Source organism: Cydia fagiglandana, chromosome 4 (assembly GCF_963556715.1).
Source record: "Cydia fagiglandana chromosome 4, ilCydFagi1.1, whole genome shotgun sequence".
NCBI lineage: Eukaryota > Metazoa > Arthropoda > Insecta > Lepidoptera > Tortricidae > Cydia > Cydia fagiglandana.
In genome coordinates this window covers 16,676,216-16,694,396 of record NC_085935.1, presented here as the reverse complement: position 1 = coordinate 16,694,396, position 18,181 = coordinate 16,676,216, and the positions used below count along the sequence as shown (strand labels likewise).

The 18,181-nt window shown below is 38.0% G+C and overlaps 2 protein-coding genes across 2 annotated transcripts; one reads left to right on the top strand and one right to left on the bottom strand.

Annotated features, from left to right (window-relative positions):
* The first annotated feature begins 6 nt into the window (after window positions 1–6).
* On the top strand, window positions 7–6,135 carry LOC134663921 (uncharacterized). Its single transcript, XM_063520462.1, has 6 exons — window positions 7–459; window positions 535–679; window positions 4,429–4,524; window positions 4,846–4,915; window positions 5,310–5,583; window positions 5,917–6,135. Exons 1-6 carry the CDS (start codon window positions 88–90, stop codon window positions 6,070–6,072), a joined length of 1,113 nt encoding a protein of 370 aa, XP_063376532.1. The 5' UTR covers window positions 7–87; the 3' UTR covers window positions 6,073–6,135.
* On the bottom strand, window positions 6,041–7,521 carry LOC134663922 (proteasome subunit alpha type-7-1). The gene is made up of 3 exons (XM_063520464.1): window positions 7,314–7,521; window positions 6,680–7,150; window positions 6,041–6,327 (listed from the first exon to the last, which is right to left on the bottom strand). The coding sequence occupies exons 1-3, from the start codon at window positions 7,413–7,415 to the stop codon at window positions 6,151–6,153; spliced, it is 750 nt and encodes a 249-aa protein (XP_063376534.1). The 5' UTR covers window positions 7,416–7,521; the 3' UTR covers window positions 6,041–6,150.
* Between the last annotated feature and the right edge of the window lie 10,660 nt (window positions 7,522–18,181).

Genomic DNA, 18,181 nt, shown 5'->3' with positions numbered 1-18,181 from the left:
TGGCGGTAACAGTTAAACATAATTTATAGGATTTAGATTCGAAGCGCGTAGCGTAGGCCGTAGAGTAATATAATAACTAATAACAAAATGCAAGATGATAAAAGTGCAATTTTTCAAATGCGATTTCCGCAAAAGCTATGGTATTTACTTAATTTACATACAGATGCAATTCTATGGGGAGGAACAGGACGGACGATTTTATTAAATTACAGAGTTTTGCATAATTATTTACAATGCGACCACTCGGTATTCAAAACCACGAATATCTCGAGTTTTGTCAGGCAGTTAAATTTGTATGGGTTTAGAAAGGTAACTTCTCACCTCCAAGATCCACTGTGTAACTCTAGTAATCCTTACATGCATGAATATGTACATGATTATTTTCAACTTGGGATGCCCGAGTTATTAAATAAAATAACAAGGAAAGCATTGACTATGAAGAAAAGTTTCAAGCCTAAGGTAAGTTTCATTCGCTCATCCAACAGTTTATTTTTTCGATTCAATTAATTAACAAAGAACTGCATTTATTTTCAGAGCCCTAACAGTTATGTAGATCACGCCATACTGACTCCATTACAAAAAGCTCGCCGCGCCTTACGCCTAGCCCTTAAAAAAGCGGCCCAGGACTTGTTCATACAGCATTCTCCAAACTTATGTACGTTCCATTTCGGCTCCAGCGGTAAGACTCATTTCAATGTTATCTATCATCATCGAACCAGAGTGCCTACCGCGAACCACGTTCGATGTGTTGCATACCTGTCACACTTACGTACGAATTTACAAGTGCGAAAGAGAGGCAATACGTCGAACGTGGTTCACGGTAGGCCCTCAGTGCTACCTCTGCCCCTGCGTTGCCCACCTGAGGTAGGATACCTCTGATATTCAAGAAGGACAAGAATTGGCGTAGGTTAACTTGACTAGGTAACCTACACTACTGCCCGCTCCTTTTAGTTAAATAGGAAGGAGTCTTTCTGCAAATGATTAGACACACGATTCCTATCGTCGAAAATTCAAAGAGCCATAGGTACCATAGGTAGGTAGGTACTGTAAAACCACGGTATAATAAAGAGTACTAACGTACAGTATGGACACTCCCTGCCTCCCGTTGAAAGTGCCGCCCACCCGCTCTCGGTTACCTCACAGTTACCGGCTGGCAAGGACGCGACGACGCGGTGCGCAGAGCGGAGGCCACGTAAAATATTCAAATATTAAACAAATATTTACAAAACCTATCAGATCACACTAAAAACAACACAATATCTATATAAACAAAAAATCATGTTTTCAACTTACGTAATATTTTGGTGGCCTGATTTCCTAACAAAAATTTTGTTACTTCGTTTATACTGATTCAAAATAGGAAACTATTGTATAAATCGAGCGTAGATACCCACCTTACAGCATAATACGATTCTTATTTATTCCTAAGAGGCTTGCTACACGGTCGCCGACAAGCCTTCTAACCGTCTGACCTTGGTCTGTCCTTGGTCAGTTTTGGTCAAATTTTGTTGGTAACAACTGTCTACACGGTCCGGGACCGGCCAAGGCCACGCGGTCTGGGGGCTTGTCGGCGACCGTGTAGCAAGCCTTTAATTCGTGCAATGAGTTTTGAGTCACTGAGGTCATCGAACTTGACAACAAAATGGCGAGAACCCTCGCACGTCTTATCTCACTCACACAAGCATAGTACGCGTTCACCTACACGAGCTTAGCTGTGCGCGTAGGAACGCGTTTGTTTCATACATTTGATCGCCAGTGTTCGGGGTGTGGTAAAACGTTGTATAATACACGTGCGAAAAGGTAATTCGCAACTCGTGTCGATTTAAAACACTGCCTTCGGTCGTCTTTTAATTTATCGCCATTATTAATTTAATTTATTGTACCTACAACGATGCAAGCGAAATTGAATGGTCAGTAGGCTTATGGCGGACTTGATCTTACAAATCGGACAGGCTATACTTATATCTATTATTGTAGGTATTAGTATACTTATGTATACAGACACCAATAGAAATGGCTAAGCGCCGGGCCAGCTCAATGCGAAAATTGCGGGGATCTTTTTCTTTTACTCCAATGAAGGCGTTATTAGAGTGACAAAGAAAGATGCCGGCAATTTGCGAATAGTTGTTGAATACGATATAAGGTAAAAGTACGCTCCACCGAACGCTCAATATCCGTCCGTATCACCGAATTTCTTCTATTTTAGGCTATAAGTCGATTATTTACAGCTGATATTTACTTGCGTATTTTTTTTCCACGAGTTAAATACCTATCCCTTCAACTATGCCTCAGAGTCGGCCAATTTGTCCCGCAGTTGGGACGTGGCAACTGATCGAAACGGATCGTTGCTCCCGATTGCCACTTTGTATGGGCAACCTTAAAGAAATCGGTAAGAAGTTGCGTATATTTCTTAAGGTCATAAAACCTTTTAAATTTATTTCTGTGTTTCAAAGTATGGTTTTTCAGTGTGACTACTTAATTAGTTTGTGTATTTTAGTAAATTTAATTAATTTAGTGCAGTCATATTATCAGAAATTAAGCTTAATGTGAGTTCGGTGATGAGTACACCGACAATTTGATTGGAAGGTATTATCGAACAGCGTCCGAAATCAGGGAAAGTGTATGTTTTTGAAATTATTTTTTTAATGGTTGATTACGAACTATTTAGATTAACTACCAAATTCCACAAATAACTTAATGTATTTGTAATTTTATGAGCAATTGCCGAACAACAATAACCTATATAGATTATTATAAAACTGCGTTTGAAATGTTCATGTTTTACGACTTTTTGGCATCAAAATAAGCTTTTTGGCAAGACTATTATCAAACAATAATTTTAGATATTTTACGTCAGTATTAACAAGAACTTTATACATGTACGGTTTTGTAATGGATTCAAGTATTAAATTTAATGATAGATTTGTAGTTATACCACATTGATTACGATTAAAATACTATTTTCAAAATCCGTTCGCGAAATAGGTTCCACATATTTTCCATGTTTCGTTCACCGAACGGCCGTTCGGTGAATGGTACCCATGGTCTCTGCTACCGAACTCATGTTTGCGTAGGCCATGTTTCTATTCGACGTTCATGAGAATATCATCCTTATTACGATAACGGCTAGGTCGATATTTATATGTTTATTTTTTGTGACCATTATTTCAATGCCAGCGCTTTTCAAACTTTAGACATACTTATTGGACGCCTGATAATAGTCTTGAAATGTGGACAAAAAAACTGAATAGGATAATAAAAATAATGAAGCATGATGTTCAAAAATTTTTTTTAGATTCCTCTCGTCGTAGGCGATTGTGATTTTTTAAACTTTTATCTTTTGTTATGAAATTCCGGGGTTCACATACAGGGTGGCTAAAAATTAACTACATTCCCATTCCCAGCGAGGTTTTGGGATTATACTGAGCAACTTTTACTATGGGACCAACTCCGAAATCGTGAAAAAAAATTTACCCTTCCATAGAAAATGGACCAGCCAAAATTTATGAAACAGCCAAATTATTTTATACATATGCGTACATGTTTTATGATTGTTGCGTACCTTACTTACTGACTTATTTTTCAAAAGAATTATTTCAATAAAAAAGACACGTCAAGATCGCTTACCATCTTTATAATGCTAAAAAACGAAGCATAGTAGGGATTTAATAGTGAACTACTGAAGTTTGAGCACCACTCAACACCATATTTTCATACAATTATTTCCTAGTTCGGTAATGCGGGCTCCCTATTCGGTATAATGTGCAAATCACGTTTCTTAGTTCGGTAAACGGTACAAACAAGGAAATTGGAAGAAATGACTTTAAAAATGTTTTTAATACACGTCCAATCATTTCAGTAATTTATAGGTATGTTTAAATGAGGACAAATTTATCTATGTTTCTATTTTAGTATTGAACATATTCGTAAGAAAATATCAGAACGAATAAAAAAATTAAACGTAAGTCTAGGGCTTAAGCATTCGGTGAAGCGTACATTTACCTTACGTAAAGTAGATAGAGTGTATTCAGATTATTTTGAATGTAACTCGTCCGCTTAGTTATTCCTATTATGAGTATTACCTATATGCACGTCAATACTCAAAATTGCTCAGCGCGCGCTTTAAAGGCTTGCTACACGGTCGCCGACAAGCCTTCTAACCGTCTGACCTTGGTCTGTCCTTGGTCAGTTTTGGTCAAATTTTGTTGGTAACAACTGTCTACACGGTCCGGGACCGGCCAAGGCCACGCGGTCTGGGGGCTTGTCGGCGACCGTGTAGCAAGCCTCTTATCTTAACAGAGCAAAACGGCGGGATAATTAAGTAAATTTAGTCACGCAACGCAGTGGGCTTCCACCCATGACTACAGTCACGATATATCCGACTTAGAGTCATTGTAATTTATTTTAACTTACTAAAACATCTTACAGATGACGGCGCAGAAGGATACCCTGAAGGCGAGGAAAACATGGAGTTCGACTGGCTCACCACCGAAAACGCTATGGTTGAAGAATCCTCTACACCAGGTCTCTCCTTCCCCTTTTCCTTTGTCACGATTTCCTTGACTGTCCTTTCCATTTTGTTCCTTAACCCTTTGAAGGCCACGCGTACCGTGAACCTTGTCGGAATGCACAATCTCTGCTTTGCCTTAAGGTTGGTAGAGAATACTTTTGGAATTAAGTCCGCCTTTTGTACGATAAGTTTTCTTTTGTGCAATAAAGTTTAAATAAATAAATAAGGTTGATAATGGGCTGAAGCCGCGCCCGTCAGTTGACGTTTTTGGTGGTCAAATGGTTAATAACCTTAATTTCCTTTCCTGTATCTAACCCATCCTTTTCATGACTTAGCTAATGAGGAGCCAGGACCGGAGGATGTGAGAGCAAGTGCCATTGAGACGGGAAGTAATGATAATTACGAGTAAGTGCTTTTTAGTCTTTTAACCTTTTTTCGTCCTATTCTATTTTAAACAGTTTTTACAAAAAAAAGACTAAGAGTAGGAATGTTATGTCGCGCGATGTAAAACGAAATATAATTCGCCAAAATAAATGCATAATCCCAAGTCAATGTAGGAGATTCCTCCCCCGAACTTTCGGTCTGTAAAATGAACTCCCGAGAATCTATCAAGGGATTACATTATGGGGTGTCGACAATGCGCATGTATTGTGACATACTTACCTGGAACTGCGTAAAGTAACCAATCAGGCAGGTCGTACGCTTGTTTTCCAGATTGGTATTTAAAAAAAAACGACTTCCTATCCACGTCTTTATTTCTAAAAAAAGTGAAATTAATAGGTAATATTTCAAATTTCAGAGATGTAAGTGAAGAAAGCTTGATAGTGTTTCACGGTAATCATGGTGCACCTTCTCAACGCGACAATGATAACTTCCCGAACCAATTCTTATCCATGCCAGATCTCGACGATCAAGGTCCATGTGAAGACTCTGGTGTGGAGTTGCTTGCAGAATTTAATATTAACAATGACATTGATGAAGGCATAGCCATTAAAAAGGGAGTGGAAAACGAGAATGATTTAAATTCCTTAAACTGCATACTGCCATCAATTGCCAATGACCCAATTGATGACGTAAGTGCTACAATATTCCTAATTGCTTACCATTTTTTTGTTCACATCACATTCTATACTAATCAGATCAATTGATCATGTTATTTTAGCTGTAAATAGGTACCTGTTGTTTGATTTTATTCTATGTGATATGCATCTTTGATAAATATAGGAGTAGGTACACTTGATGTATGGCTCTCAATATTTACTTGTAATAATAGTTGCTATTTATTTTAGACCAGGCAATGTTGAGCAAGTTTATGATGGTACAAAAATACAGAAATGAATAAAAAGCCAATACACCCAAATGCAAAATGTGCTGGTCCTTATGTAATTGTGGTTTTTTAATTTCAGAAAGATAGTGATGACCCAAACCAGCATTATCATGGAGAGTGGGATCAAATGTTTAATGATATCATTAGCAACAAGAGCTCTGGTCCTGAATGCGGATCTGATATGAAGGAATTCTACTCCCAGATTTCAAGAACTATAGATTTACTTAACTCTTAATTGAGACAATTTATTATTTTCAAATATATTTACTTAGAAACCAATAAAATATAGTAAGAAAAATTGTTTTATTTCTTATTACTTCTTCTGCTTCTTCTTTTCAGCTTCCTCCTCCTTTTCTTTTTCAATGACAGATACATAAGAGTTGATTGTATCCGCATCCAGCATCTGAATAGGTTGTCCACGTCTCATTACAGCAATCTCTAGGTTCTTCTGGCCAGACTGGACGACTTCCAAAAGAGCCCGGATAGCAAGCTGAAAGAGTACAATACAATTTCAACCACTTTACCAGGCTAAGGGATATATATTTCCCACATGCGGCACATCCATCAAACATGTGTTTTATTTTTGATGAGTAAGACTGACATTCAACTGTCATTTTTGAATAATCTGCCTAGTAAAGGCTATAGTCAGTTGCAAAAAAACTGTATTGTTATGAAAGTCAATAAGATGTTATTTCATAGATCTATTTTATGTAAAAATACTAGCAAATTTATTGGTGATACTAGAATTTTATATTTAATATAAAATTCTTGTGGATTGTGTGATTTTTAGATGATTTTAAGGTAAAATTTAGAACTATAATGTAATAAAAGAAGATTATTACCTTTACTGCACCTTTCTCATTGGCAACATCATCAGTGTTGTAGTTTTTCTCTAAGAACTCGCGTACAGTCTTTGCAGATCGTCCTGTTGCATTCGCCTTCCACTCATAGAAAATACCAGATGGTTCTGTTTGGAATAAGTGCGGTTTTCCATCATAATCAAAGCCACCAATCAGACAAGAAATTCCAAAAGGTCTACGCCCATTACTCTGAGTGTACTTTTGTTTAAGACCAGCAATGTATCTTGTGATGTACTCTAATGTCACAGGATCTTCAACAGTCAGTTTGTGAGACTGGCATTCTATTTGAGCCCGATTTATCAGGATGCGAGCATCAGCAGTCAATCCAGCAAAAGCCATGACAACATGATCATCAAGTAAGCATATTTTTCTAACAGTCCTTTCTTCTTGTAGTTTCGCAACAGATTTCTTTTCAACACCCAGGACAACTACGTCGGTGCCTCTAACACCAACCTAAAAATTATGGACAAATAGATTCTTATACAAACTTATGTTACTTTAAGTCGATAACGATTAAGAAATAAGACTAGGCACTGTAATATTATAAATTAGTAGAACAGTAAGATTATAAGAATATTAAGAGGCATCAAGCAACCAATATACAGGCTATACGTACTGCAGTAGATCCCTTGCGGACAGCTTCCTGCGCATATTCTACTTGTAATAGATGGCCGTCCGGCGAAAATACAGTAATAGCCCGGTCGTATCTAGCCGACATTTTCAGTAATAATAAAAATAATAGTGTTTTAATGACAAAACCTTCAACACCGTAATGCGAACGAAGATGACAACGAGAAATTCGAAGCAAGCTTTTTTGACAAGTAATGATAGGCGTTCAGAATTAATTTACTTAAAGAGGATTTTTTAATTTACAAATAAATACATTAAGGATTAATAATTAATCGAATAATGCCTTGTAAGACACAATTAAATAATTTTAAGAATGAAATTGTATTATAGTTTAAAAAACCTGAATTAAATTCGTAACATACTAACAGCCGTATTCATAAACAGTTAGAGCATTCATAATCATAATCATAATCATTTATTCGATGCAATCCATGGTGTTTATAAAGGTGTTTAAGTTTCATTCAGTACAGCATGGACCCTACTAGGGCGTGGCAACATATTATACGTAAAAAAAGTAAGATATTTAAACATTCATACATTATATAACTATTTATAATTTGTCAAGCTATTTCCGTCAGTAGAGAAAAGCGGTAAATTTGGAAAAATGTAGGCGCGAGGAGTTCGCATCCCAAAAAAGGTTTAAATTTCTTGCCTTTTTCTACTGACAAACTTGTTTGACTGTCTATATTTATTATTTTAGGTAATCAAACTAATTAAATAGGTCACAATATGCTATAGTCCATATAGGGTAATTGAGTCTGTTTGCCGTCCAGTGCCTGTTTCCGTCCACTTGGCGGAGTTGCTACAAAGAATTGCGGAAAATTTGAATAGAAACGAGCCTTCTCACACATGTTTGGATTTGTTGCAATCCATAATGTCTAAGCAATATTTTTACCAAAATAAAAGTGTTATTTGACAAATAGCGGCTTAAATAAAAATTATGTAAGTGGCGGCATTGCACCCAGAGCCTGAAAACGTCATTTTGCAAGAAAAAAAAAGTATTGGCGGCAAATGTTCACGGTAAGTTTATTAATTAATTTAGCTAGTTTAAGTTACGTTATTGGCACATACTGCAACTTAAAAGTATAATAAACGCAATGTTAAGTGTTTTTTATAGTTTTTTCATAATAATCTTTGATAAATTTAGTGGACGAGTACTGACATACTAATTTTGAAAAATATTTAGTTTCCGACCACACGGACGGTAACTGGAACAGCTAGGTGAGTATTTGTTATGGTCGTTTTACTTCAAAAGACTTATAAACTACTATATATTTTCTCTTAAAATGATGTTTCTTGCTTATAAGATTATACATTTTAGTTTTCGTCCACGATTTTGTCACTGTTGCTTGATTAAAAACATATTTAAAATACGTGGTCGAAAACTAAAAATAGCTTTAAATATTGTTTCAGTTTCCGTCCATGTACTATGAGTGGTGTAGACGAGATTTATTATTAAATGATTACAGAGGGCGAAAATAGCAATTCGTGGATGAGTTTCGATTTTGTTCGACGAAATGAAAGAATTGAACTGAGTCCGACAATGAGACGATTCCACGAATTGCTATTCCCACCGGAGCATAGTGCTTTGCTCCAAATATGCGAGGAAATAAGTTTAAATAGGCAATTAATTATTTAAGCATCAAGCATTACTCGAATCTTAATATAAAAAATGTGATATACCTACGATTTTCCCTCCTTAATATTTAAAAAAAAATAAAGCAATTTTAAGAACGCGTATCCAGACTAGTCAATTTTTTGCCAATCTGATTAAATTGCCCGATCGAATCAGGACGTGCGGACGCAAACGACAATTTGGCTCGCCGAATTCAACCGCCGATAATGCCCGATATTACCGATAAAATGAGATGCAAGTATACTATATAATTTGTGACGCCAGTATTTTCGTTCTGGGGTATTTTTTCAATTTAGAGGGCTCTAATATTACCATAAATCTAAAATTGGTGATTAAATTGGAGATTGACGCCAATTTCATTCCTGATCAAATAGGTCGATTTTATCATCCCGTCTGGATACCGCTTGTTTCGCAAACCAGTTAACCTTAAGCCCGCTCCACACTCGTGCGCGAATCGCGGCGCGAAGCCGCGAACGCAAGCGTGGAGTCGAGATCACAGATCTGCGAAATCGACTCCACACTCGCATTCGTGGCTCCGCACCGCAACTCGCGCACGAATGTGGAGCGGGCTTTAATATAATTGAAATGTCTATGATTATTAAGCAGTATTTACACGATGTTACAAAATAGTCCTGCAAGAACGAGACATATAATTGTCTCCCTACCTCGCTTTATATCCTACAGCATGAACTGATAGCAGGCTGTGTGGATGCTGGTTTAATAAGTATCTGTTTTTCGCTCTAGCCCGCTCCACACTCGTGCGCGAATCGCGGCGCGAAGCCGCGAACGCGAGTCTGGAGTCGATTTCGCATATCAGCGAACTAGACTCCACACTCGCGTTCGCGGCTTCGCCCGCGATTCACGCGCATAGTCTGGAGGGCGCTTCTGACTTAAGCCCCGCATTCACACTCCTACCTTGTAGGCCGCCTCGTAGTCCGCCTCGTTGGGTAGGATTGTGTATGGGGGTTGCAGACTACGAGCCGTCCTACCGTTTAGCTGTTTGTAGGATGGTAGGAGTGTGAATGTGTGGCTTTATAAAACTGCGTCCTTAAAAGCCATCTCTTTCTCGCTCTCACTCATGGGTGCGGTTGTCTGTTACACGGCTTTAATGGACATACATACGGCGGATCACCTTACACACGATCGGACGTGCGCCGGACCGCAAAGTCGCGGTCCGGGCGTCTGTAAGGCCAAGCGCGTACCACGATTTTAATTTTTGCGACACGATTTTAAGCCCCCTACAGACTATGCGCGTGAATCGCGGGCGAAGCCGCGAACGCGAGTGTGGAGTCGATTTCGCTGTCTGCGAACATCGACGCCACACTCACGTTCGCGGCTTCGCGCCGCGATTCGCGCACGAATGTGGAGGGGGCTTTAGAATCACGCTGTAATTTATCGCAGAAAATTCACTGTGCGCACTGCGATGAAAAGTCGACGATTTGTTCATTCTCGACATGGATTTCGTACCAGTCGCTTGTCGTGATTTCGTGAAACAATATGCAATCGCTGTATGACTTTGAGTATTTATACCACAAAGGTGATCTCCTTCTATTTCTATAATTAAACGGTCAACATCTAGCGTCTCATCTTGTGACTCCGTTGGAGAAGCAGGTTCCGATATGTTGACTCTTGGAGAGCGAAATGCCGACTGAGGTCCGGGTGCGATTTTATTATCGCAGTGCGCGCGGGGCCATACAACTCCGTATGCTGCAATTCACTTTGTGACAATCGCGTCGCGAGCAGTCGCGGAAAAATGTGACAAATCACAATTTTAAAATCGCTGCGATTTTTTTGTCGCATATGCGCGCACTGCCGTTTATATGACATACGTTACATTTCTGCGACTAAATTATCGCGCGACAAAAAGTCGTGGTGCGCGCTTGGCCTAATATTTTACATATTATTTATCATAGATTCTTTATAAGGCACCATCATACACGACACGAGCTGTTTTTCTAAAGAATTTCAGTGCCTAAATCTCTATGGGCAATTAATTCAGAATGAACTCCCTCACGACTATGACCATACATAGAGATCTTTTCCTACAAAAAAATTAATTATTGAATGACCATGTATATTCAGACTCTGAATTTCTCAAATAATAATATAATATAAATAATATTATCTAAAGTTGATAAATAGATTGTATTAGATTGTTAGTAATTTAAGAAAAACAAGTTAAATATCAGTTATTAATAAAATAAAAGTGGGTAGGTATTATAATTATAACTGGTGTTTATCTTAATAATGCATCTGCATTAGTTTTTCCTATACATAAATTAACACAAGAAAACAAATAACTATCATATATTTAAGTGGGTATTTCATGATAAATTTTATTGTCCAGCTACTCTGGCAGCTCCGATAAGTTGATGAAAACTAACGCAATGACCCTATATACAACAAAACTAAACCAGTACTAGTAACGTACATAGCTTAAAAATAAATGAATCCTTATTATATTCGGTCGGTCTACTGAGGAAGGAAATATATATAAATATTTATCACGAAAATAACCATTCTACGCGGTTGAAGTCGCGGGCAGAAGCTAGTAACTAACTAAGAATTATCTATATAACATAAAAACAAAAAATAAAGCTAGGTATAATTGATTTTCAATGCAATAATGCACCCTACAGTACTTTTTCATACAGTGGACGAAAACTGACTCATACGTGGACGAAAAGTAGCTCACAGGCGGACGGAAACTGAAATAACCCTACTTTTTCAAAATATATTTTTTATAAAATAAACCGTAAATATTATTTAAGGTCACGTAATATTAACCTAAAATAGACAATATGAGCAATACAAACAAATATAGCACATTTAAGTAAGACTACTTAAATATTTTTTTTTAGCATTTCAAAGTAGGCATCTCCTATAATTGGACGGTATCTGACACAATTACCCTACTTTACTATTTAATTGTCCATAAACTCTTGCAAAGTGTATGGGCATTTGGTTAAAAGGTAAGTCTTGAGCTTATTTACAAAGCTATTATATTTATTTTCATTTTTTATATACTGAGGGATGTGGTTATATATTCGAATGGACATTGAGTAAGGGCCTTTGTTGAAGAAATGTAGGTTAGCGGGAACTGCTTGTACAAGTTTATTGCGGATACGTAAGTTATGTAGTTGTGGTATGGGATTTTGGGGTTTTACAAATAAGCTCTCGTGTTTTCGCACAAATTTGCAGGTTTCTATGATGTATAAGGATGTAAGGGTGAGAATATTTAATTTCGTAAAATGTGGTCTACAACTTTCCTCATTACTTATCTTGGTTAGAACTCGTATGCATCTTTTTTGTAGTAAAAATAGGTCTTTAGCGTTTACACTATTGCCCCACAAAATGATACCATATTGCAGCCATGACTGGGCAAAAGCATGATAAGCACATACAGCAGTTTTTAAGTTGGTATTTATTAATATTTGTTTGAGAGCATAAGCAAATCTGGATAATTTAACAGAGATTTTATCAACATGGGCTTTCCAGTTAAAGTTTTCGTCAATATTCAAGCCAAGTAGTGGGCAAGTGCTGGTAAGTTCTAGATTTTGTGATAGGTATGAATAATTTATTTCTAGGGCCAATCTTTGGTAGGGTCTAAACTGTATTAAGTTCGTTTTCTGCAGATTTATAATTAGATTATGATCTTCAAGCCAAGGTAAAATTGTATTAAATATTGTGTCTAAGGTGTTCGTAACTTCAGCGGTGTTCGCGCTGGGAAATATGATAGAAATATCATCTGCATAGAGTAGGGATTTGATATTAGTATTAAGTAATTTTGGTAAGTCATTAATATATAGTATAAATAAGATGCAGCCCAACACGCTACCTTGTGGGATAGAACAAGTTGTGTTAATTGTGGAAGACCGAACTTTGGATAATGTTTTAGTATTGTCATTATAGAATTCTATTTCGACTATTTGTTGGCGGTTCATTAGGTAAGAGGTAAACCATTTATGCGCGGTGCCACGAATACCAATTCCGTATAGTTTGTTTAGGAGTATGTCATGTCGAACTCGATCGTATGCTTTACTCATGTCCAGGAGCAGCCCGAACGCGTATTTCTTATTATCAATTAATTTTAACGCTTCTTGAACAAATTTATATACTGTTAGTGTGGTAGATCTTTGTTTCCTAAATCCGTATTGTCGTTCATCAAACACATTAAATTTGTTGCAAAAGGATGTAAGTCGGTTTGTCATAATGGATTCAAAGATCTTCGAAAAGGTATTGAGCAAAGCAATTGGTCGATAATTTTGGGTGTCTGAAAGGTCTCCCTTTTTAAATATCGGTTTTATTAGTGAGATTTTAAGGCTTTCTGGGAATATTCCTGAGGAAAAGGATTGGTTTATTAGGTCCGTGAGAGGATTTGTCAATTCAGTGGCACATAATTTGACAAGTGAGGGAGGAATTTCATCAATTCCATGACTAGTTTTATTCTTTAACTGTTTAATACATTTGAACGTCTCGCAGGGATCTACAGGCGACAAGAAAAATGTGTTGCTGGTTGGGTTAATGACAGGGCGGCCGTGCGGTATACTATTACTAGTTGTTGATCCTACGGAGGCAAAAAAGGTATTGAAAGTATTCGTTACTAGTTGCGGATCGTTTGTAATACTACCATTTATGTTTAGGCTCATATTTTCGGTTTTTTTTGTCTTGGTTTTATTTGTTTGTTCATTCACGATTTGCCAAACTGTTTTTACTTTGTTTTTAGATTTGTTTATTCTATTAATGTTGTTAATTTTTTTGGAGATATATACAGATTGTTTGAGAATTTTATCATATGTTTTAGAATGTTTTTTTAAAACTGGGTCGTCAGTTTGAGTCATCAATATTTTTAGGTGGCGTTTGTGTTCAGATGAAATTTTGATGCCGCGAGTTAACCATTGTCTTTTTGGTTTAGGTTTCGGTTTAAACTGTATTTTTGGAATGCATCGATCAAGTAGGTTTTTAACTTCAGTATGAAATCGGTCAAAATTTTCAATTATCGTGTTTTGAGGGTTAATCATGGATGTTGTGTGACTGAACACTTAGTATGTAAGGGTGGCAACACTCAGGTTTATGAAAAATAAAGTGATTATCTATGATCGATACACATGGTGACACGGTGGTTAATTTTCTCAAATTGAAAAATAATTATAAAAAACCATCATGGAAGAGCTCAAGAAGCAAATAGATGACCAAATGTTGCTAATACAGCAGCTGCAGACACAACTTGCGTCTCAACCTGCCGCAGCGACATCATTAGGTGCTCAAGCTATCAACTTCCTGCCCGGCATGACCACGCCGCCGCCACAACAATTCAGCTTCAAAGCGGTCGACTGGCAAAACTGGATAACTCGATTTGAACAATACCGAGAAACCACACGCTTAAAGATGCTACCGAGCGAAACTCAAGTAAATTCGTTGCTGTACATCATGGGTGGCCAGGCCAACAACGTCATCGCATCAATGAAACTAACTGAAAGTGACATGAAATCTTATGACATCGTCAAAGGCAAATTCGAATCATATTACACAGCGCGCAAAACCAAGATGTATAGCAGAGCCAGGTTTAATCAACGCGTGCAAAAGGAAGACGAGTCCATAGACGATTTCATCACAGACTTGCACAATATTGCAAAAAAATGTGAGTTTGGAACTCTCGAAGACGAACTTATACGTGACAGAATTGTCGCTGGTATGAGAGATACGGAACTCTCAAAGGCACTTCAAAACCTAGAAGAGGAGCCGAAACTCGAAACCGTCATAAACAGAGTTCGACACGCCGAAGTCGTGGAGGCCAACATGGCCACACTCAAAATCAATCCCAACCAAGCCCCCGAAGTACACTACGTTAATAAAAGAATGAACGTGAAGAAACCGATAAAGCAAGCCGGAACTACAGATTGCTGCAGAAAGTGCGGGCGTTCACCCAAACACAAGTTTGCAGATTGTGAAGCAACCAATTCCACCTGTAAAGGATGCGGACTCAAAGGGCACTGGCTAGTTGTCTGTAAGAAAAAGAAAGAAGACAAAAAGGAACAAAAGACTGTTAATGAGGTGATAGAAGATGAAGATGAATTTTTCTTTGGAAGCATAGAAAGCTCGGAGAAAATTATTGATTCTGTAAACTCAGCACCACGATCAGCCCGCTCAAAAACTAAATATGCTACAATATTAGTAAATGATGGCCAAAAAGTCAAGTTCAAAGTCGACACTGGTTCATCGGAAACCGTCATAAGCCCCGAACTGAGAGTTAAGCTAAAACTACCGAAGCCAACAGAAGTCAAGGAGAAATTACTAGGACCATGTAGAGTGATATTGCCTTCAAGAGGTGTATGCCCTAATGTCAAATTGACATGGCAAAACAAAACCTTAGTCACAGACGTCTATGTGCTGCAAGACCAACACACACCACTACTAGGATTAACCGAGTGTGACACTTTCAGTATTGTTAAATGGCATGAAAAGACTGAAATTATGCAAATCTCCAACAAGACACTGCCGGAAGATGAATTTCCAGACTTATTTGCAGGATTAGGTGTCATGGAAGGAAGATACGACATAAAATTGAAACAGAACGCCAAACCATATGCAGTAACTACTCCAAGGCATATTTCCATTCCAATAAGACCAAAGGTAGAAAAAGCACTGCAAAATCTTCAAGACATGAAAGTAATTGAACCTGTCACACACCCAACCGAATGGTGCGCTCCTATGGTACCTGTCCCTGACAAAAATGACACTACTAGTGTGCGTGTCACAGTTGACTACACAGAACTAAACAAAAGCGTCATGAGAGAATATCATCCTTTACCAACTGTAGAAGAATGCTTGGCACAACTTGCGGGATCCAAATATTTTTCAAAAATTGATGCTGTAAAAAGCTATTTCCAAGTTGAACTTACTGAGAATTCAAAAGATCTAACTACTTTCATCACCCCCTTTGGAAGATATAGATTCAACAGAATGCCAATGGGTATGAACTCATCAAGTGAGATTTTTCAACGGAAAATGGCCGCAATACTAGCAGGCATTAAAGGTTGCATAAATCATGTTGATGACACCCTAATTCACGGAAAAACCATACAAGAACATGATGAGAACCTCAGACAAGTACTCAAAGCTTTACAGAAAGGAGGAGTGACCCTAAATAAGAAGAAATGTATCTTCAGAACAAATGAATGCATATTCTTAGGTTACAAGATAACAAGCAATGGAGTACAACCTCTTCAAGATAAAATTAAGGCTATAATTGACCTACCAATACCCAAGGACCTCACTGCACTAAGAAGCTTCATGGGCGCAATGAATCAGCACCTCAGATTCCTACCAAACATAGCAGATCTGACAAAACCCCTCCGTGATCTACTAAAAAAAGACTCTACAAGGGAATGGAATGCTGAACACACTACTGCATTTCAAGAGATCAAAAAGTTGCTTACTTCAGCTCCACAGCTAGCTCACTATGACTCAAGCCTGGAAACTAGGGTCTCGGCAGATGCGTCACAGTATGGCATGGGTGCGGTGATAGAACAGAAACACGGAGATATCTGGAAACCGGTACATTTCTGGTCATCGGCATTCACACCCACACAACAGCGGTATGCTATGATTGAAAAGGAAGCATGCGCATCGACCATGGCATGTGAACGCTTCAAACTCTATCTACAAGGTCTACCAATGTTCAATTTAAGAACTGACCACAAACCACTACTCGCTATACTAGGGTCGAAGCCCATTGCAGACTTGCCCACTAGGCTGCAAAGGTTTAGAATGCGAATGACCCCATTTGAATACAAAGTAGAACATGTCCCCGGAAAGCTTATGTACACAGCTGATATGCTATCCAGAGCTCCGCTTCCAACTGCAGAAGAAGACAAAGACATTCTCGAGAAGAGCGACATGCTTGAGCAATCAACATTTCTGAGCATCCAGAAAGCTATGCCTTTCTCAGATGAACGTCTAAAAAAAATAAAAGAAGCACAACAAGAAGATGAGATATGCAAGAAACTATACATCTACATAATGAATGGATGGCCCAACTTCAAAAGCATTGAAGAAGAAATAAAACCATTTTGGAGACATAAAGAAGACCTCGTTCTAACTAATGAATTGATTACATGTGGACTGAAAATATTCATACCTACAAAAATGAGACAAACCACAATTGAAAAACTTCATACTGGACATGTTACAGCTGTCAAGAGCCAAATGAGAGCCAAACATGCAGTATGGTGGCCTACATGGGAACATGACATCACCCTATGGTCACAAAAATGTGAGTTCTGCGCTAAACTGACCACACAAAGGCCTGAACCACTCATACCTGGAGAAATACCTGAAAACCCGTTTGAAGTCATAGCAGCTGATCTATGTACCTACAAAGGAAAAGAATACCTGGTTGTAAGGGATATACTGTCAAACTACCCCGAAGTAGTATCACTGACATCTACCACTTCTACGGCAATAATTAAACACCTAAAATGCATTATGGCAAGACATGGCATACCTCACATCTTAAGATCAGATAATGGCCCTCAATTTGCCTCAAAGCAATTCAAACAATTTGCAACAGACTGGGAATTTACACATATCACTTCAAGCCCCCATTTCCCCCAGAGTAATGGAGCCGCTGAAATAGGTGTAAAGATAATCAAGGCAATATTTGATAAAAATTCAGAAGATCCCCTACTCGGACTACTACACTATAGAACAACACCCAATAAACTAGGAGTTGCTCCATCACAAATTGCTATGTCGAGACTTCTGAACACAAATATACCGACAATATCTTCAGCACTGAAGCCAAAAGTACAAAATATAGAACACTTGAGAGAACAGTTACTAAAAAGAAGAGAAAAAGCTAAAGAAAACTATGATAAGAGACACAGAGTGAAAGAACTACCTGAATTGGAAACTGGAAAAAGAGTATTTCTACCAAATGAAAAAATACATGGAATAGTCACTGGGAAAAGAGAAGAACCTCGAAGCTACAATATATTGACAGAAAAAGGAGGAGTAATGAGGAAGAATAGAAAAGCCATAATTGAGCTACCCGATCAAGCTATTACAAAGGCACAGAGCACCTCTACTCTCACACTACCTTCGCCATACCTGCCACCTTCTCCAAACCTAGAGACAACTTCCGAACAAACAGAGACTGTAAACTACTCGCCACCAACAGAAGACCAACATCTAACGTTATCATCACCTGAAATGAG